We start from the raw sequence: 21,389 nt of genomic DNA, 5'->3' as shown, positions 1-21,389 counted from the left end.
TTGAATGGTAGCTTTGTCTGGGTGTATGACAAAGAGTGGAATTGCAGGATCATATGGTAATTTTAGCTGTACTTTTTTGAGGAACCTGCCTATTGTTTTGTATAGTAGCTGCAACAATTGATATTCCCCCCCAGAGTGTAAGAGGCTTACCTTTTCTCCACACCGTCTCCAGCATTTGTTATTTGTAGACTTTTTAATGATAGCCATTCTGACCCCTGTGAGGTGGTACCTCAGTGTACTTTTGATTTGCATTTCTCTACTAATCAGTGATGTTGAGCATCTTTTCATGTGTCTATTGGCCATCTGGATGTCTTCTTTGGAGAAAAATCTGTTTGGCTCTTCTGTGCATTTTTGACTGGGTTGTTCATTTTTCTTTTATACATTTGTTTATATGAGCTGTTTGTATATTTTAGCAGTTAAGTCCTTGTCGGTCACATGCTTTGCACATCTTTTCTCCCATTCCGAAGGTGATCTTTTTGTTTTGTTGATGCTTTCCTTCGCTATGCAAAAGCATATAAGGATGATTAGGTCCCATTTGTTTATATTTGCTTTCATTTCTTTTGCACTGGGAGACCGATCTAAGAAAATATTGCTACAATGTATGTCACAGAATGTTTTGCCTATGTTCTCGGAGTTTTATGGTGTCCTGTCTTACATTTAAGTCTTTAAGGCATTTTGAGTTTAATTTTGTATATAGTGGGAGGGAGTGTGTATTCATTGATTTTCATGTGTCTGTCCTCATTCCCAGTACCACTTGCTGAAGAGACTGTCTTTTCCGCATTGTATATACTTGCCTCCTTCATGGAAGATTAATCGTCCATTGGTCTGTGGATTTCGTGCCGGGCTTCTTCATCTGTTACAGTGATGTATGTATCTGTTTTTGCCTATACCACATTATGTTTCTTTCAATTTATTTTATTGAAGTATAGTTCATTTACAGTGCTTTCTGCTGAACAGCACAGTGATTCAGTTATATATATATATATATATATATATATATATATGTATACTTTGCACATTCCTTTTTAGTACAGTTTATCAGAGGATATCGAATGTAGTTCCCTGTGCTGTACAATAGGACCTTGTTCTTTATTTATTCTCTATAGAATAGTTTGCATCTGCTAATCCCAAACTTCCTGTCCATCCCTCTCCCAGTTCCTCTCCCCCTTGGCCACCACAGGTCTGTTTTCTATGTCTTTGAGTCTGTTTCTCTTATGTAGGTAAGTTCATTTGTGTCCTATTTCTGATTCCCTGTATAAGTAATATCACATGGTATTTGTCTTTCTCCTTTTGACTTCCTGCATGTAATATGATAATGTCTAGGTCCTTCTAGGTTGCTGCAAATGGCATTATTGCATTATTTTTTACGTCTGAGTAGTACTCCATTGTATACATGTACCACAAATCTTTTTTTTTTCCAATTTTCTTTTCTTTTATTATTATTATTGTACATCTTTATGGGAGTATAATTGCTTTACAATGGTGTGTTAGTTTCCACTTTATAACAAAGTGAATCAGTTATACATATACATATGTTCCCATATCTCTTGTGTGTCCCTCCCTCCCATCCTCCCTATCCCACCCCTCTAGGTGGTCAGAGAGCACTGAGCTGCTCTCCCTGTACTATGGGGCTGCCTCCCACTAGCTATCTGTTTTACGTTTGGTAGTGTATATATGTCCATGCCACTCTCTCACTTTGTCACAGCTTACCCTTTCCCCGCTACATACTCTCAAGTCCATTCTCTAGTAGGTCTGTATATTTATTCCTGTCTTACCCCTAGGTTCTTCATGATATTTTTTTTTCTTAAATTCCATATATATGTTTTAGCATTCGGTATTTGTCTTTCTCTTTCTGACTTACTTCACTCTTTGTGACGGACTCTAGGTCCATCCACCTTGTTACAAATACTTCAATTTCTTTTCCTTTTATGGCTGAGCAATATTCCATTGTATATATGTGCCACATGTTCTTGAACCATTCATCTGTTGATTGACATTTAGGATATTCCCATTTCTTGGCTTTTGAATAGTGCTGCTGTGAATATAGGGGTGCATGTATCTCTTAGAATGATAGTCTTTTCTGGATATATGCCGAGGACTAGGATTGCTGGATCATAATGTAACTCTTTTTGAACTTCTTGGAGGACACTGCTTACTGTTTCCTCTAGTTGCTACACCCATTTACATTCCCACCAATAGTGTAGGAGGGTTTCCTTTTGTCACACCCTCTGCAGCATTTCTTCTTTGTAGGCTTTTTAGTGATGGCCATTTTGACTGGTGTGAGGTGATACCACTTTGTAGTTTTGATTTGCATTTCCTTAATAATCAGCAATACTGAGCATTTTTCATGCATCCATTGGTCGTCTGGATGTCTTCTTTGAACAAATCTCTAAGTCTTCTGCCCATTTTTGGATTGGTTGTTTAGTTTGTTTGTTGGTTTGTATTGAGTTGTATGTGCTGTTTGTATATTTTAGAAGTTAAACCCTTGTCGGTCGCATCATTGAAGACATTTTCTTTTTTCTGTAGGTTTTTTGTTTTGTTTTGTTGATGCTTTCTTTTGCTGTGGAAGAGCTTATAAGGTTGCTTAGTCCCATTTGCTTATTTTTGCTTTTAATTCTTTTTTGTTGGCCAGCTGATCTAAAAAAGCATTGCTAGGATTTTTGTCAGAGGATGTTTTGCCTATGATTTCTTCTAGGTGTTTTATGGTGTCATGTCTTTATATTTAAGTCTTTAAGCCATTTTGAGTTTATTTTTGGGAACGTTGGGAGGGAGTGTTCTAACTTCATTGATTTACATGTAGCTGTTTATCTTTCCCTATACCACTGGCTGAAGAGACTGTCTTTTCTTCATTGTACATACTTGCTCCTTCATCACAGATTAATTCACTGTCGGTATGTGGATTTCTTTCTGGGTTCCTTATTGGGGTCAGTTAATCTATATGTCTGTTTTTGTGCCAATTCCACACCGTGGTGTTTTTCTAAAATTTATTTTAATGAAGTATATTTGATATACAATGTTGTGTTAATTTTCTGCTCTGCAGCACAGTATTTAGAATTATTATATAAAGATCCTTTTTCATATTCCTTTCTGTTACAGTGTATCACAGGATGTTGTTTATAGTTGCCTGTGGTATACAGAAGGACCTAGTTGTTTGTCCACTCTCCATGTAATTGTTTATATCTGCTAATCCCAAACTCCCAATCCATCCCTTCCCTGCCCTTCTGCCCCTTGGCAACCACTGGTCTGTTCTTTATGTCTCTGAGTCTGTGCAGATGAGTTCCTTTTTGTCATATTTCAGATTCCACATGTAAGTGATACCATATGGTAATCGTCTTTCTCTTTCCGACTTCCTTCCTTCCTTAGTTTTGGGAAGTGGTAGTGGGAAGATGTTTTCCGTACCATGTCACGGAAACACCAGAGTGAACTTTTTGGCCAAGCCAATGTGATACTCTCTTGGTCCATCCGTGTTGCTGCAAATGGCATTATTTCAGCTTTTTTTATGGCTGAGTAATAGTCCATTATATATGTGTATATATATATATACCATATCGTCTTGATCCCTTCCTCTCTTGACTGACATTTAGGTTGATCCCATGTCTTGGCTATCGTGGTTAGTGCTCCTGTGAACCTAGGGGTGCATGTATCTCTTTGAATGGTAGTTTTGTCTGGATGTATGACCAGGAGTGGAATTGCAGGATCATATGGTAATTCTAGCTGTACTTTTTTGAGGAACCTGCCTACTGTTTTTTATAGTGGCTGCAACAATTTATATTCCCCCCCACAGTGTAAGAGGGTTACCTTTTCTCCGCACCCTCTCCAGCATTTGTTATTTGTAGACTTTTAAATGATGGCCGTTCTGACGGTCATCAGAACCTCAATGAGGTGGTACCTCAATGTACTTTTGATTTGCATTTTTCTACTAATCAGTGATGTTGAGCATCTTTTCATGTGTCTATAGGCCGTGCAGCAGGATAAGTCTTGGGTTCTGCGTTTGGAGGCTGCCGCGGAGCCATTACTGTCTTTTGTAATGCATTAAGGATTTTAGCACACACTGCTTTTTATTTTTAATTCTCTGCTTCTATTTTTATGCTTGCCTCTCCACTTCTCTTTGCCGTGTGGAGTCAAAGCTGAACCACGTCGATAAGAGCCTTGTACTATATCCAAGGGTTTTTCCTCCAGGTTGATTATGGTCTGTTAGTGTGAAGAACTAGGCAGGAAGTCTCCTTGGTTTCAGGACTTTCACTCCTTGAGAGAAGGTCTAAAGGCTTGGTTGAGCTTAAACATTTTTGGCAAGAATACTTCATTGGTGATTCTGTGTGCTTTATATTCTCTCACATGTGCTGTTTTGTTTTATTTTTATACGGTTGGACCTCAAGTTCACAGAATTGGATTATGCGAAACTGTCATCATTAGTCCATACCTGACCTAAATTGTTTATTTACTTACCTATCCAGTATCATTTAGCTGTATATCTATATATGTAGTTATCTATCGAAATAGTAATAAGAATTTGTGAACACAGTACCTCCCCACAAATGCCAGGACCTTGGTAGTGATATACATCTGATCGTACAAATGGTCCCTCCTACCACTCCCTGGACCCAGCAGATCAAGGTAACTATCATCCTGAATTCTATGTGCATCATTCTTTGCTCCTCTGAATTTTTTTTTTTGTATTATATTTTACTCCCACATATATATTTTTCTAGTTGTTTTAAATTTTATAGTAAGGGTAAAATACTGTATGTGATACTTTGGTACATTTTTTTCTCTAATATTTATTTTTAAAATCCAGTCATCTTGTGTTCCTGTATTTCATTTATTTAGACTACTGTAAAACATTCCATTTTGTGAGTATGCCGTAGCTTATTCATTCAGTTGATAGGCATATGGATTGTTTCCTGATTTTTGCTCCTGTTGCCCACTGTCAATATAAACATTCTTATATATACCTCCTGATGCAAATGTGCAAGAATTTCTTTTGGGTATATAACTAGGAATAGAAATTCTGGAACTCGCAAGTATTTAGGAGTAATCGTTATATTTAATAGCTAATATTCAACTATTTGGCAAAGCAGTTGTACTGATTTTTACATGCACTTGCAATATATAGGCCTGAACCTCTTGTATCCACATGCTTTCCAACACTTGGCATTGTCAGGCGTTTAAATTTTTATCAAACAAAAAAATCTACCTGATCTTGGTTTTGATCTATATTTCTCTAATTAGAGCAAAAGAACATCTCTTTGTGCATCTATTGGTTATATGTTTCTTCTGTGAAATGTTTGTTCATGTCTTTTACCATTTTTCTATTGTTATTTTTATTTATATTTGTAGGAGTTCTTTATATATCCTTGATATTAATTCTTTGTCAGTGTGCATATGTGAGTATCCTCTACTGGTTTGTACCTTTTCGCATCTTTAAGATGTCTATTGATAAATGAAGTTCCTTGATTTTATTACAAATGTATTAATCTTTTATTCTATGGTCAGTGTCTTTTTAAAGAAATTATTTCTAGCCCAAGGTCTAAAATCCGTTAACCTGTATTTTCCACTAAGACCTTGAACGTTGTTTTGGGTTTTGTTTTTGTTTTTGACATTTGAGTCTTAGAACCATTTGAAGTTGATTTTTAAATTAAGACCCAATTTAATCTTTTTCTCTTTGGATAACCATTTTTAACTGAACATTTCATCTTTTCGCATTGATGTGTGTTATGAACTGAATGTTTGTGCCCCACCCCCTACCCTAGTTCATATATTGAAGCCCTAGCCCCCACTGTGATAGTGTTAGGAGGAGGGGCCTTTGGGCACTAATTAGGTTTAGATAAAGTCATGAGGGTGGAGCCCATGATGGGATTAGTGTCTGTATAAGAAGAGGAAGAAATATCAGAGCTGCTTCTTTACACCATGTATACATACACGGTGTATGTATACATTAATGGTGTATGTATACATACATGGTGTATGTATACATACACCGTGTACGTATACATACATGGTGTATGTATATGTACATGGTGTATGTATACATACATGGTGTATGTATACATACACCGTGTACGTATACATACATGGTGTATGTATATGTACATGGTGTATGTATACGTACATGGTGTATGTATACGTACGTGGTGAGGAGGCTGCAGCCTGCAAGCCAGGAAGAAGACCATCATTAAGAAACCAGCTGCTACATAGAGAATGGACTCGAGGACACGGGGAAGGGGAAGCTGGGACGAAGTGAGAGAGTGGCATGGACATATATACACTACCAAATGTAAAATAGATAGCTAGTGGGAAGCAGCCACATAGCAAAGGGAGATCAGCTCGGTGCTTTGTGTCCACCTAGAGGGGTGGGATAGGGAGGGTGGGAGGGAGGGAGATGCAAGAGGGAAGAGATATGGGGATATATGTATATGTATAGCTGATTCACTTTGTCATAAAGCAGAAACTAACACACCATTGTAAAGCAATTATACTCCAATAAAGGTGTTAAAAAAATTCAAGAAAATTAAAAATTCATTTCCCTGGGGTTTGCCTGGCAGTGTAGTGGTTAAGAATGTGCCTGCCAATGCAGGACACACGGGTTCGAGCCCTGGTCCGGGAAGATCCCACATGCGCGGAGCAATCAAGCCCGTGAGTCACAACTACTGAGCCTGCGTGCTGCAACTACTGAAGGCCGCGCACCTAGAGCCCGTGCTCTGCAACAAGAGAAGCCACCGCAATGAGAACTTCACGCAATGCAACGAAGAGTAGCCCCCGCTCGCTCCAACTAGAGAAAGCCCGCGCGCAGCAACAGAGACCCAATGCAGCCAAAAATAAAATAAATAAATAAAATTCAGTTCCCCAGTCAAAACAACAAGAACAACAACTGGATTTATCAATAAACATTAAGGTAATGGTGATGTGGCAGTGCCCTTAGCTTTAAGATCAGTGTAACTACCCCTCAAAAAATAGCATTCAGAAAATGTATTAAACTCAAAAACAGAAAATATGTTTCAAGATTGAAGGAGGTAGATACTTTAGGGGACAGTTCAGTTGATCTTTTTAATTAACTCTGACAACCTTCCATTTCAGGATTTAATAACTAAACTACACCATAATTTTGGCAAATCTGAATTGCCCAGAATTTATCTCAAGTTATTTTCTGTGAAAAAGATATTTGAGCATCATAAAACTCATAGGCAATTAAAATGCAAAGCAATATTTGGATTATTTTCATGTATAAGCATGGCCTCACATTTTATAGGGTTAAATAAAGCAGTATGCAAAGGCTAGCATGCTAAACTCATATATATGAAGTAAGTAAAATCAGGTACAATTAAGGGACAAGCACATTGGAAAAACTTCTTCAAAAAGAGGAAATAGATCACCCTGGAAATTACATATACATCAGCTAACGTTCTTCATTACATTACAGAACAAAGAACTAAAGTACAGTTATGTAGAAGAGCATAATTTTCCTTCAAACTTAACATAAAAAACCAGACTGGTACCAAACCATTTAAATTGCACCCCATGACACACGGTAGCACAGTCTACGAAACAAAAGGGGTCACATTCACACACGCTATTTGCAAACTTCTGGCCTCATAACAATTGGCACAGTCCGTGACTGGAGAGGAAATGTATATATAAAGTGGCTCTATCTCATTTTAAGGCGACACAGAATGTATTTTCTGACAAATTATTATAGGATTTAGATTGTATTTATGTTCTTTGTGGATGGATCAATTGTTTCATTCAATTAGCAAATATTTTTTATCTCCCACGTTTTGATACTAGGCACTGGGACCGGATGAACATGATATTAGACTCCTGATTATCATGGAGCTTCCAGTCTTAGGTGAGGGAAACAATAAGTACATAAAGAAATAAAGTGAATTTTCTAAATGTTAATCACATTTTAAGTGAATTCTCTAAAACTTAGATGCAGGTGTTGATATATTAGAGAATAGAAATTGAAATTTTAATGACCTCGATAGTCTACCAAATTGATCCTATTAATAAATAAATGGAAATGAATAGGAATAAGTGGAAACTGTTACACAGTTAGACTGAAGTACTATAAATACATGTTGAAGAATACTTGACCACCTGAAGAAGAGACAAGCAGAAAAGTTATCCAAACAATAGAGGTGGATTTTTTAAAATTCCAAACTAATTTAAAAATTACTGGCAAATGAGTAGAAGGAAGTAATACTTCAATTATATTCTACTTTAATCAGACTATTCGTCTTTCAGCCAACTGTCCTAAATGAACGTGGGCCTCCAGGAGAACACGACCTTCTCTGTTTACATTTATATCTACGTCAAACACATTAAAAAGAGGAATCACTACTCAGCCATAAAAAGGAACGAAATTGGGTCATCTATAGAGACGTGGATGGATCTAGAGACTCAGAGTGAAGTCAGAAAGAGAAAAACAAATATCGTATATTAACGCATATACGTGGAACCTAGAAAAATGGTACAGATGAACCGGTTTGCAGGGCAGAAATTGAGACACAGATGCAGACAACAAACGTATGGACACCAAGTGGGGGAAGTGGCAGGGGAGGGGAGGGCAGGGATGAACTGGGAGATTGGGATTGACATGTATACACTACTATGTATAAAATGGATGACTAATAAGAACATGCTGTATAAAAAAATAAACTAAAATAAAAAAAGAGGAATCATCCTTGTTCCCTCACGGGGTCTTCAAAACAGAAACAGACCGAGTCACGGGCCCCCTACAGCCATCTTCATAATTAACAAAGACTAAGAATTATATTGGGCTGCACGTCCTCACTCCACTGACTTGGGTACTTTAAAATCCACGGTATGGTTAGTTATGAGTTTTTTTATCGGCTCCAGATTGAATATAGCCTGTGGAGATGCCTAGATATTTCCAGAAACAAAAACCACTTTCGCACGGACGCCCTATCTCCGGCAGTCACGCGGAAGCCTAGGAGGTATCCGGCCCCACAGAGATCCGGTAAAAGCCCTAGCTTAGCGGAGGCGGACGGGACAATCCCTGTCCTTTCTATAACCGTTTTCTCTAAATATTTGTGAACCTACAGCTTTTTTTTTTTTTTTTTTTCGGTACGGGGGCCTGTCACTGTTGTGGCCTCGGCTGTTGGGGAACACAGGCTCCAGACGCGCAGGCCAAGCTGCCACGGCTCACGGGACCAGCCACTCCGCGGCACGCGGGATCCTCGCGGACCGGAGCATGAACCCGCGACTCCTGCATCGGCAAGCGGACTCCCAACCGCTGCGCCAACAGGAAAGCCCTAAGCCAATCGCTCTTTACGGAACATAATCTTCATCCCGTTAAGGCCAAATTATCGCGAGACGACAAGACACGCCGGAGCGCGTATTCGGGCGTTGCGACTGCGCGCGCTGGGGCAGCCCGCACTTCCGCCCGAGGCGTGTTGCGACTCACAGCAGCTTCCCGTCCCGTGTGGTGACGTAGCTGTCTTTTCTCGGCTAGGTCGGCCGTTAACGGACGGAGGCCCGCTGAGCTGCGGAGTTGCAGAATCTGGCGTTTGCAGCTGCGGTTGTTGGCGAGATTTCGCGTTGCCCGTCCTCCGCCATTTCACCGATAATCAGCGGATCGCTTTGCCAAGTGCCGGGAAGAACAAAGGAATTCGGAAGGAGACGCTCGGCTCCCGGCCACCTTGCTCTGAGTGGCTTCCTTTTCCGCTCGCGCCTGTCCGGAGAAACTGGACTTATAATCGTCACTGGATTGTAAGTACCTGAGGCGAAGAGAGCTCACTACGCCCCGCTTTTTGCGTATCTTTGTTCCGGGAGAGTTTGTGGATTGGGAGTATCTGCTGAGCCTTACTTTCTGTGCCGAACATCATTCCGTGGGAGCCGCCATTTGCTTTCCCTGCGTTGTCCTGCAGCGGCATCTAGAGGTTGGAACTTGGCATCGCAGCTGATAGATTTAAATGGACCTGCGTAAGGCAATGCGTCAGAAACGACTGGTATTGTTACAGCATATTTATAAAGACTTGGGGCTTAATTCAGAATAGACGCTTAATTGCTCTTCTATCCAGAACTGTTTGTAATTAAAGACTTGAATTTATAAAGAAGTGGTCTTTCTGTTGAAATAGCTGAAATTTTTCAGTGCAACAAGTGGTTATTAGAGAAAAAGTGAGTCACAAAGAAATAAAGATGAGTAAGAGCAAAGATGATGCTCCTCACGAACTAGAGAGCCAGTTTATCTTACGCCTACCTCTGGAATATGCCTCTACCGTGAGGCGGGCGGTGCAGTCTGGTCATGTCAACCTGAAGGACAGACTGACAATTGAGTTACACCCTGATGGGCGTCATGGAATTGTCAGCGTGGACCGGGTCCCATTGGCGTCAAAATTGGTAGATCTGCCATGTGTTATGGAAAGTTTGAAAACCATTGATAAAAAAACCTTTTACAAGACAGCTGATGTCTCTCAGATGCTTGTCGCCACAGTTGACGGTGATCTCTATCCTCCTGTTGAGGAACCAGTTGCCACTGCTGATCCCAAAGCAAGCAAGAAAAAGGATAAGGACAAAGAGAAAAAGTTTGTATGGAACCATGGAATTACTCTGCCTCTAAAAAATGTCAGAAAGAGAAGGTTCCGTAAGACAGCAAAGAAGAAGTATATTGAGTCTCCAGATGTGGAAAAAGAAGTAAAGCGGTTGCTGAGCACAGATGCCGAAGCTGTCAGTACCCGTTGGGAAATAATTGCTGAAGATGAAACAAAAGAAGCAGAAAACCAAGGCCTTGATATCTCTTCCCCAGGCATGTCTGGCCACAGGCAGGGCCGTGACTCATTAGAACATGATGAGCTTCGGGAGATATTCAATGACCTTAGCAGCAGCAGTGAAGATGAAGATGAGACACAGCATCAAGATGAAGAAGACATAAACATCATTGACACTGAGGAAGATCTGGAAAGGCAGCTACAGGACAAGCTAAATGAGTCAGATGAACACCACCAAGAAGACGAGGGAACTAATCAGCTGGTTATGGGAATTCAGAAACAGATTGATAACATGAAAGGCAAGCTCCAAGAGACCCAGGACAGGGCAAAGCGACAGGAGGATCTCATCCTGAAAGTGGAAAACCTGGCTCTCAAGAACAGATTTCAGGCTGTGCTGGATGAACTGAAACAAAAGGAAGACCGAGAAAAGGAGCAGCTCAGCTCTTTGCAAGAAGAGCTAGAATCACTCCTAGAGAAGTGAGCAGAGTTTTGATACTTAATTTCATTCCTGACAGTGGTCAGCCTTGAAAGAAAAACTTTGTTTTCATCACCTGGACTAGATAGTAAAACTTTGTAGTAGTTCCCAATTTCCTCCACTGCCTTCTATTGGATTTGTCTTGCAGACAAATGTAACTGTGAATTTCTATCTCATTTGTCTTTTGGAACCACTTTGGTGGGTGTTTGTCCTGTAGTAAGTAGGAATGTATAGACAGATAAATGTAGGGAAGTTGTAGGATTAGTGGAGTGAACAGTTCAGTTTAGTAATTAATCACAGCTTCACTGCAGGACTTTGCTGCTATTTCTCAGTTTACCAGAAGCTGCCATTGCTACTCTGTGATGCCATCTGAGATAAATTAGTAGAGTCTAGTTTGGTGGCAGTGAAGTTTGTTTACATATGTTTTCCCATGCTGTAGCTATTGTCCCAGTTATTCAAAGCAGTTTTCCACGTTTTGCATTGCAAATCATTTCATAAAGTTGTTTTCACAATAAATAAAAGCAAGTAATTTTCACCTTATAATGTGTCTTGCTCTTTTAGGGGTAGTGGGTATCAGATCCTCTTCTGAAGTGGTTTCTTTATGGGGTTTAAGGGACTGACCAGTTGGATTCTGTTTTGTAGGAAAAGAAGCAGTTGTGTTAGAATTTAAAAAAAAGAGGAACAGCAGAGGCAAAGAAATGGGGAAATGTCATCTTTGCATTATGTTTCCAATCCACCTGCTCCATTTGGAGGTCAGGAGATAAAGAACGTTCCTAAACTATCCTAAATTCTTTTCTTTCAGCCTGATCTCACCACATTCTCTCACTATTTTCAATCCTGAGCTTATTTACATTTTTTTCAAGGAGTTTAATTACTACTCTTTCTCTTTAATAGTCTATTGGGATAAATACTATTACGCATCTATCATACCAAAGTCTAAGTTACCTGTTGCCCATGTCCTCACTAGGCTGTAAATTCACTGAGATTACGTACTTTGCCTTGTTAGTCACTGTAAACTTACTAAAGAAGAGTAGAGATTAAAATCACAAGTTCAGGAGATGTGGTGCCTGTGTTTGTATCCTATTTCAGTGATCTAGTTGAGATTGATCTTGGGCAAGTAAATTAATCTGTTGGCTTCAGTTTCCTCATCTCTAAAATGGAGGTGATAATATTACCTACCTGGGGGCCCTTGAGTTGTTGGCTATTGAGTTGATACATATAAGGACTTAGAACAATTCCTAGAATAAAAGCAAACTATTATTGCCTATTTACTAGGGTCTGAACGTACAGGGATCAAAAATTTGATTTAAAGCCTGATTGAAATGGTAGAAAAGTGTATAAAGAAACAGCTGCTTTAAATGGGGTTGACTGATTTCAAATTAAAGAATCATTCTAAAAGTTTATAAATTACAGCAGAAACAAAGTTTGCTTCAAATACATCCGCAGCATAAGCAAACTGAGTCAGTTTACTACTGTAGCTTTGGTTTTTATTTGATTCATTTACGGCTTGGTCTTGCATAAATATTAAAACCTCCATAATGAAGAGTAATTATCTGTTATGTAAACTTCAAAAGAGAAAACCTTAAGAAGGTTGGGATCCATTTCCCTTCATGTAAATCCAGAGTTACCAAAAAAGACTCACTTTTCTCATAGCTCCCTTGCCTGATGAGTGTGATGTATAGGTGGGCTACGGTTTTCAATATTTCTGAGTTCATGAATGGAAGTTGAATTTTTTAAATTAGTGTTTTAAAATATTATAAGAAAAAACTCACTGAAAATTTTAAGCAGTGCAGAAATTTTACAAATTCTTAATTTTATTCACTCCCCTATTGCCGGTCACTTAGGTTGTTCCATTTTACATTTGCTATTACACAGAATGCTGCAATAAGCATGTCAGTGTGGTCTCTGGTTTGCATTATTTCTATAGATTAGGTAAATGGGATCTTTATGTTCACATCTAAATGTCATAAAGCCTGACGTTTTGAATTTGTAGATCAAATGTTTGAGACAAAAACTTTGGACAAATTGTGACCAATCATGCCTCTGAAGGACTGTCTTCAACTCTGCTTAAACTTTTATTACCTGGTAAGAATTGTGTGAAAACACAGACTAGGAAGACTGCTCACCACACAGCAGGTATATTGGCCTTCTTTCTGTATTTCAGACGCCCAGCTCTTTCACACTACAGAGCTTTACTTATATTACACTTATATTTCCCTTTTCCTGGAACAGTCTCCAGATAGTCTCATGGCTAGCTTTTTGTTACTCAGCCCTCAGCTCAAACCTTACTTTCTCTGGTAATCCTATCTGGCTACTCCATCTGATTGCTAGGGAACATGTGATGTGGGTGTGCATCTTCACTGAAAATTTGGAAGTTCCTTTGCCATTGTTTTCCATGTATGCGTGGGAGTACATGTGTTCCAAGTCCAGCTGTTTAAATATATTTCATGGAACTTGAGATCTGTGTATTATTGCACAACTATGTCTGATAATTCAATGAAATTACAGACGATTTCCCTATTAATGCCCTCATGATGCCTGGCGCTGATTACTAACTTGGTTTCTCCAGAACATATACATATATGAATTTAATGCAAAAGCAGTTGATGATTTATTGTAGTATCCAGCATCTCTTGTGTTTGTAAAAACAGTATGTGCTTCTAAAAAACAAACAATGAACCATAGGTAATTAATGGACAGTTTTAAAAAACCAAAACAGTTTTTAAAAACCCTCAAATGTGAGGGACTTCCCTGGTGGTGCAGTGGTTAATCCACCTGCCAATGCAGGGGACACAGGTTTGAGCCCAGTCCAGGAAGATACCACATGCTGTGGAGCACCTAAGCCCATGTGCCACAACTACTGAGCCTGTTCTCTAGAGCCCGTGAGCCACAACTACTGAGCCTGCATGCCACAACTACTGAAGCCCGTGCATCTAGAGCCCATGCTCTGCAACAACAGAAACCAGCGCAATGAGAAGCCTGTGCACCGCAACGAAGAGTATCCCCCGCTCGCGGCAACTAGAGAAAGCCTGAGCACAGCAACAAAGACCCAATGCAGCCAAAAATAAATAAAATTAATTTTTAAAAAACCAAATGTGACACGAAATTTTAAAAATTTTAAAAATTAAAAAAATTTTTTTCTAGTTTAAAATGGCACATTGTTCTCATGAATCTCTTTTCTCTGTCAGATAGCCTGCTAATATAGTAACCGCCAAGGGCAAGGAAAATAGGAGATGAGACAACAGTGGATGAGAGATGTCAATGTTTTCAGAAGGCCAAAGCAGATGAAGAAACGATAAATTCATAGATCACAGAAAGTTACATGCTAAATGTCTGCAAGGAGGTATACCAAGGAGAAACAAACCCACGCACTTGATATAGACACTGAGGCTCAGTTTTTGCAGGCAGTTTCTAAGGAAGAGGGAAGGTGTGAGGCTAGAAACAGGATTCATTAATAGCTGTGTTCAGGGACTTCGCTGGCAGTCCAGTGGTTAGGACTCTGGGCTTCCACCACAGGGGGCACAGATTCCATCCCTGGTCTGGGAACTAAGATCCTGCATGCCATGTGGCACAGACAAAAAAATAAGATAATAAGATCTGTGCTCAGAGCTGTTGGATGTCCAGGAGCCCTATCTCACTCAAGCCCGATGACTTTTCCTTCCCCATGCCACAGACAGAAAGTTTATTTTCTGGGTAAATTGAACCAAAGAAGGCACAGATGGAGGCTGGGGGTCCATAGCATTGAACAAGGGAATTGTGTGAAAGTCTGTTTTCTGACTGCAGGATGTCAACCCTCTTCTCCCACTTGGTGTCATTAAATCAGTACCCAAGGTAAACACCACCCGCACCCCCCCCTCCCCCGCAAACACACACAGACACACACACACAGTCAAGACTGGAGGATTATTCTCTGAAGAAACCATATGGTACCAGAGAAAAGAAATCCAGATACATTTGGGCACTCTCCAAAGAAAAGGCCAAGTCACTACTTACTACAATGAAGTCTACCTGTTGACAAACAGTATCCACGCACAATCTGCTTTTAGGTGCCTCACTTTTAAATATTAACTGATACCCAAAGAATCAGACAAGGAAAGCTTTCTAAATGAAAGAATCCTTTTAGCATACTTTCTGCCCCCTCCACCATTTTGTTTTTACCCCCAAAGTAAAATACCGCCTAGGGCTTAAAATGTAAACTTTAAGAGAATTCGTTCCAACGCTGGGATTATAAGCATATGGGAGGAAAAGTGTGTCCTGACAGCGGTACCCTCACTGATGCCCCAAACTGCATCTTGCCTACTAGGCCTGTAGTCAGTTATATCCAGAACTGCTGCTGCATAAAGCTGCATGGCTCCTCAGCAAGAACCCCGAGACTTAGCACGCACAGAGCGCTGGAGCCACACAGGTCTTTTATATCAAGTTTTTTAGCTGTATATAAATGTTTTCCAATGCGATTGTACACGGCCTTGACTTAACCTCTAGAAATAACGAGGGTGTGCGTCCCACCAGCTCACAGGGCTTCAGGCCAGGATCCTCGGCCTGGATCTGCCAGGATCTGCCCGCCTCAGGCCTCCCCCGGCGTAGCCCCCGGCGGGCAAAGAGCTACACCTGGAGAGGCGCGGCGGCCGGCACCTTTGTGGAGCCGCCATTCCTCTCCGGAGACGATTAAGGGTTTTCTGATCCGAAGGAGCCACCAATTGTCAGGTAAACCCCGCAAAGTGTTTTCCCTATTTTAAACCTTTGTCTCTGTAGATTGACTCTTTGACCCCAGGCGCGATCAAGCACCTCCCATTTTGTTTTGCCGGGAGGTGGGGGTCTCTGGCCGAACAGGAAGGCAAGTCTTCCTCCGCCGCAGCAGCGCCTGGAGTTTCTGGCCGTAATCGCAGGAATTTATCGGACAGCTTTCTACTGCTGTACTGAGATTCATTAGAAGTGTTTCTCTAGTCTGCCCCGGGGCCCGCGGGCGCTGGGACTAACGGGCGGCGCGGAGCGAGCGGGAGGGCGGCTGACGGGTTTAGGGCCCAGACGCGGCGGCCGCAGGGCGCCAGGAGAGGCACGCGGGGGCCCGCGGGCCGGGGGTTATTTCAGTGCGTGGGGAGGGCGGCCCGCGGCCTAGTCTGGGGTTAAGCGGCTTCTCCCGCGCCGGAGACAGAGCCAAGAGCAGGCGGCTGGACACGGGACGGCCTCCTAAGCTCCAGAGAGTTCCCTTCCTCGGAGACCAGCAGAAGAGTGGGCGAACATGAAATCCAGTCCTGCCATCCAAGCCGCCATCGACCTCACCGCGGGGGCCCTTGGGGGCACAGCATGCGTCCTGACCGGGCAGCCCTTCGACACACTGAAAGTGAAGATGCAGACGTTCCCTGGCCTGTACAAGGGCCTCGTCGACTGTGGCCTGAAGACGTACTCCCAGGTGGGTTTGCGGGGCTTCTACAAAGGGGCCGGCCCCCGCGCTGATGGCCTACGTCGCCGAGAACTCAGTCCTCTTCTTGTGCTACGGCTTCTGCCAACAGTTCGTGAGGGAAGTGGTTGGATTGGACAAGCGGGCGAAGCTGAATGATCTGCAGACTGCGGCCGCTGGTTCCGTCGCTTCTGCGTTTGCCGCGCTGGCCCTGTGCCCCACTGAGCTGGTGAAGTGCCGGCTGCAGACCATGCACGAACTGGAGATGTCAGGGAGGATAGCAAAAAGCCATAATACAGTTTGGTCCGTCGTGAAGAGTATCCTTAGAAAGGATGGCCCCTTGGGCTTCTACCACGGACTCACGAGCACTCTGTTTCAAGTAGTACCAGGCTATTTCTTCTTCGGTGGCTATGAACTGAGCCGATCGTTTTTTGCCTCGGATGGATCAAAAGATGAACTAGGCCCTGTCCCCTTGATGTTAAGCGGTGGAATTGCTGGAATTTGCCTTTGGCTTGTCATATACCCAGTGGATTGTATCAAATCCAGAATTCAGGTTCTTTCCATGTTTGGAAAACAGGCAGGATTTATCAGAACTCTTAAGTGTTGTGAAAAACGAAGGAGTAAGCAGCTTTATATTCTGGTCTGAAAGCTACTTTGATTCGAGCGTTCCCTGCCAATGCGGCACTATTTTTGGCTTATGAATACAGCAGGAAGATGATGATGAGCCAGTTTGAAGCATACTGAAGTGTCTTGGTGAATCTGGATCCAAGTACACGCCTTTGAGGACTATAATTTAACTCAGAGTTTCATGGAGCACTGGACCAGTGTGGTATTATTTTTGACTTCATGGGAACTTTGCTTTTGTCTTCCCTGCTTATATGCTAAATCTTAACCTTTACGGAAGAACCTCTATTTTATATCATATAATTTCTGCCCATAATTGTATTGAAATAGAAAAGTTGCTGCTCTTGTGTTTGGTGAGATAATACAGGGCGAGTGGGTGGCCGTATGTACCTAATCTGAAAAGCTAAACATAGTTGTATCACCGGGCTTTTGCATAAATCTACACATGTACATGAAGTTTGTTTGCTTATATGTTGTGAGTGAAACACAGTTTGGTTTCCATGTTTAATCTCATGTCACTAGAAAAACCGAGTTAAACATGTTTCAGGGTGGTTATAAATGATTACTTAACCCACTCAAGATGTAGGGTCTCTTTAAAAGTCTGCTTAACATGTGCACTATATTAGCCAATTAAAGTTTTTAAAAAGTGTTTGGTGCTTGAAAACGAAAATATCCATCTACATTTTTTCATTTACAATGATTTATTTTATTTTTTATTGAGGTAATCTTGATTTATGGCATTATATTTCTACATCTGTATACCCTACAATGTGCTCACCACCAAAAATTTAGTTTTCATCTATCACCATACAGTTGATCCCCATTATCCACTTTGTCTCCCTAGTTTACCTACCCGCTCTGATAACCACTACTCTGTTGTCTGTAATGACATGTTTGTTTTATTTGGTTTTGGTTTGTTCATTTATTAGGGGTTTTGTTTGTTTATTATAGTTTTTCATATTCCAGATATGAGTGAAATCCTATAGTATTTATCTTTCTCTGTCTGACTTCACTTAGCATAATACCCTCAAGGTCCCTCCATGTTGTCGCAAATGGCAAGATTTCATATTTTTTCTCATCTAGATTTTTTGTTTAATATTTATTTGGCTGCACCGGGTCTTAGTTGCGGCATGCAGGATCTTTAGTTGCAGCATGCAGAATGTTTTTTTAGTCGTGGCATGCGGGATCTAGTTCCCTGCGCAGGGATCCAACCTGGGCTCCCTGCACTGGGAGCGTGGAGCCTTAGTCACTGGACCACCGGGGTGGTCTCTGTCATCTTAGATTTTTAAGAGGAGAATATTCCTGCATACTGATGTGTCTTCCACAGCCTCGAGTTAAAGTTTCAGAGTAGGCACCCTGGATTTTCCCAAGATGTTCTACTCTTAAAATAGTGCTATTCATCTTCAAAGTGGGATCATATTCCACACTCTTAGTTAGGTGTGGCCTAGAGCATTAGGCCTCTGGGAAGTAGCCTGGCCTTTGTCTGTACCAAATTTCCTTCCTCTCTTCTCCCAAAGAGCTTCCCCTCTGCTCTACTTTAGACTGAGGAAGGGGTGAGGGATGGGGCTGTGCTTCTGTGCTTGGATGAAGACCCATGTAGTTGACAACAGTTCTTGGCTTCCAGTCTCGGGTCCTGGCCTGGGTAGGATTCCAGGATGTACTATTGGCCCATTTAGGGGTTGTTGATTCCTTTTGGATCGTTCACTGTCCTCTCTGCCTCCACCAGTCAGAAACCCTTCCAGGGAACAGAGAGTGCCAAAGCCATGAGAACTTTTTGTGCCCTGATGGTGATCAGGTGACGTTACCAGTGGATGAAGTCCTCTCCTCTCAAATAGAACTAGACAGAACTTAGTGCTTGCAGTACACAGTGATTAATGTTAGGGCTGACCCATCCTGAAGTTTACCTGAGGGCTGATAACTCCTTGTCATTTTTTTACAGTGTTGGAAACTTCTAAATTTCGTACTGGCCATCTGTGAGTTTTATTGATGACTGTATATATGATGTGATTTTACAAAGCAATGAAACATAAGAAAAGCAACTTTATTAAACTGTACCATATGTATGTATATAGGCACTGACAAAAACCAAAAACAGAAAAACATAGTTCGTCTGATCCCCACACTCTTGTGCATGTGTTCTTTGGCCCTATAATGTAAGAGGGTCATTCTTACTAAAGTAAGCCTCATCATTCCATGATGATCCAAGACCAGCAGAGTCTCTCTCAATAAGAAGTGTTCTTAAGCAGCCTGTAAAGCTGAAAAGAGGCAGGCTCCCAGTGTCAATGATCGCACGTGGCATGTGTGTCAATCACTGCTGGTGGAATGTACACCTGGTATGGAATCCCCAGTTTCCTTCAGATTTTTTCTATCTGTGAAACCTCTGAGGTAAGTCTAGCCATATTGCCAGAGGCAAGAGGGTCAGGGTGATGGATGTTGACAAATGGGGGCTGGGGCAGACATTTGGGGAGGGGATGCTCAGTGTCATGCCTGGTGTGCTCCAGAGCGGTGGCTGGTCTTCCATTTGCTTTTTCTTTAAAAGAAAACCATTTTTCTACTTTACTTCTAAGTTATTTATACATTTAAGTTATATATTGCGTACGTAAGTGGTCAGTAGCTACTTAATGGGGCTTCATTCAAGCAGGTCTGGATTAAAGCAGAAAAGAGAACAGGAATGGCTTCTGCAGGAAGTGGACCTTTCAAAGTCCGAAGGCCCCCTGCTCAGTACCCATGAGCTTGTCTCAATTAGCCCTATAGTCAACGGACCTTTTCACATGTTGTCCATTAAAGGTTTACCTAAATATCTTCAATAGAAATCATTTGAGGCAAGCAAGAGTGGGAGTAAGGAATTGAAACCTAAGTCAGAAGAATTGTTTTCCACCCTTTTTGCTTAATTCATGGTTCAATATTTAGATACAATTTGTACCACTTCAGATCTGTACTCAGACAAAACTATAGTAACTTGAAATATTGTGTTTAAAGAAATTTGAGTGTTCTATCATTAAACTATTTACCTAAATAAAAATATTTATTGAATTCACACCATTTACAGTATACTGTATTGAGCTCTGGGTATTCAGATATTAATGGTCTGGTTTCTGTTCTCAGGGTCTAGATGGTCTAGATGTTTGTTTTCAGTCAGAAGAGCAATATTCTAGAATACAATTTAGAACAAAAAAATAGAATCCAAATTGTGTGTGTGTGTGTGTGTATGTAAAATCAATGATGTGTGTGTGTAAAATCTTTTCCTTAACTGTGTTTTTGTTTTTATATTGTGGTTTCTTTGTAGTCTTTAAATTAGTTTCATGGTATTTCTTTCTTTTTTCTTCCCCAGCTTTATTGAGATATAATTGACAAATAACATTGTGCATGTTTAGGGTGTACAGTGTTATGATTTATATATGTGTTTATTATGAAATGATTATTACAATAAGGTTAGTTAATGTCCATCACCTCACAGGTTACTATTTATTTATTTTGAGGTGAGATGGTATTTATTTCTAAGATTTAAGTTGGTCAAATCCATATTTCTGATGCCTAGCCTTATTTTAAACTTTATTTCCATATGGTATAATTTATCCGTCAATTTTTTAAAAATTATTATTATTATTATTATTATTTTTTTTTTTTTTTTTGCGGTATGCGGACCTCTCACTGTTGTGGCCTCTCCCGTTGCGGAGCACAGTCTCCCGACGCGCAGGCTCAGCGGCCATGGCTCACGGGCCCAGCCACTCCGCGGCATGTGGGATCTTCCCGGACTGGAGAACGAACCCGCGTCCCCTGCATCGGCAGGCGGACTCCCAAACACTGCGCCACCAGGGAAGCCCTTAAAAATTATTTTTATTGAAGTATAGTTAATTTACAATGTTGTTAGTTTCCAGAGTACAGCAAAGTGATTCAGTTATACATGTGTGTGTATGTGTGTGTGTGTGTATATATATATATATATATATATATACTTTTTCAGATTCTTTTCCATTATAGGTTATTACAAGATATTGAGTATAGTTCCCTGTGCTAAAGAGTAGGTCCTTGTTGTTTACCAATTTTATATATAGTAGTGTGTATGTGTTAATCCCAAACTCCTAATTTATCCCTCCCTCCCCCACTCCCCTTTGGTAGGCATAAGTCTTTGACTCTATTTCTGTTTTGTAAATAAGTTCATTTG

At 40.9% G+C, this 21,389-nt stretch overlaps 1 protein-coding gene and 1 pseudogene across 1 annotated transcript; both read left to right on the top strand.

Moving 5' to 3' along the window:
• Positions 1-9,404: 9,404 nt before the first annotated feature.
• LOC132597102 (transcription initiation factor TFIID subunit 7-like) lies at positions 9,405-11,739 on the top strand. The gene has a single exon (XM_060296319.2). The coding sequence runs from the start codon at positions 10,159-10,161 to the stop codon at positions 11,206-11,208; it is 1,050 nt and encodes a 349-aa protein (XP_060152302.1). The 5' UTR covers positions 9,405-10,158; the 3' UTR covers positions 11,209-11,739.
• A 4,702-nt stretch (positions 11,740-16,441) lies between these two features.
• On the top strand, positions 16,442-17,344 carry LOC132597016 (mitochondrial ornithine transporter 2-like; annotated as a pseudogene).
• Positions 17,345-21,389: the final 4,045 nt, after the last annotated feature.

This window comes from Globicephala melas, chromosome 3, assembly GCF_963455315.2.
Source record: "Globicephala melas chromosome 3, mGloMel1.2, whole genome shotgun sequence".
Taxonomy (NCBI): Eukaryota; Metazoa; Chordata; class Mammalia; order Artiodactyla; family Delphinidae; genus Globicephala; species Globicephala melas.
Note: the sequence above shows the minus strand (reverse complement) of the source record. Positions and strands in the feature narration are given on the sequence as shown.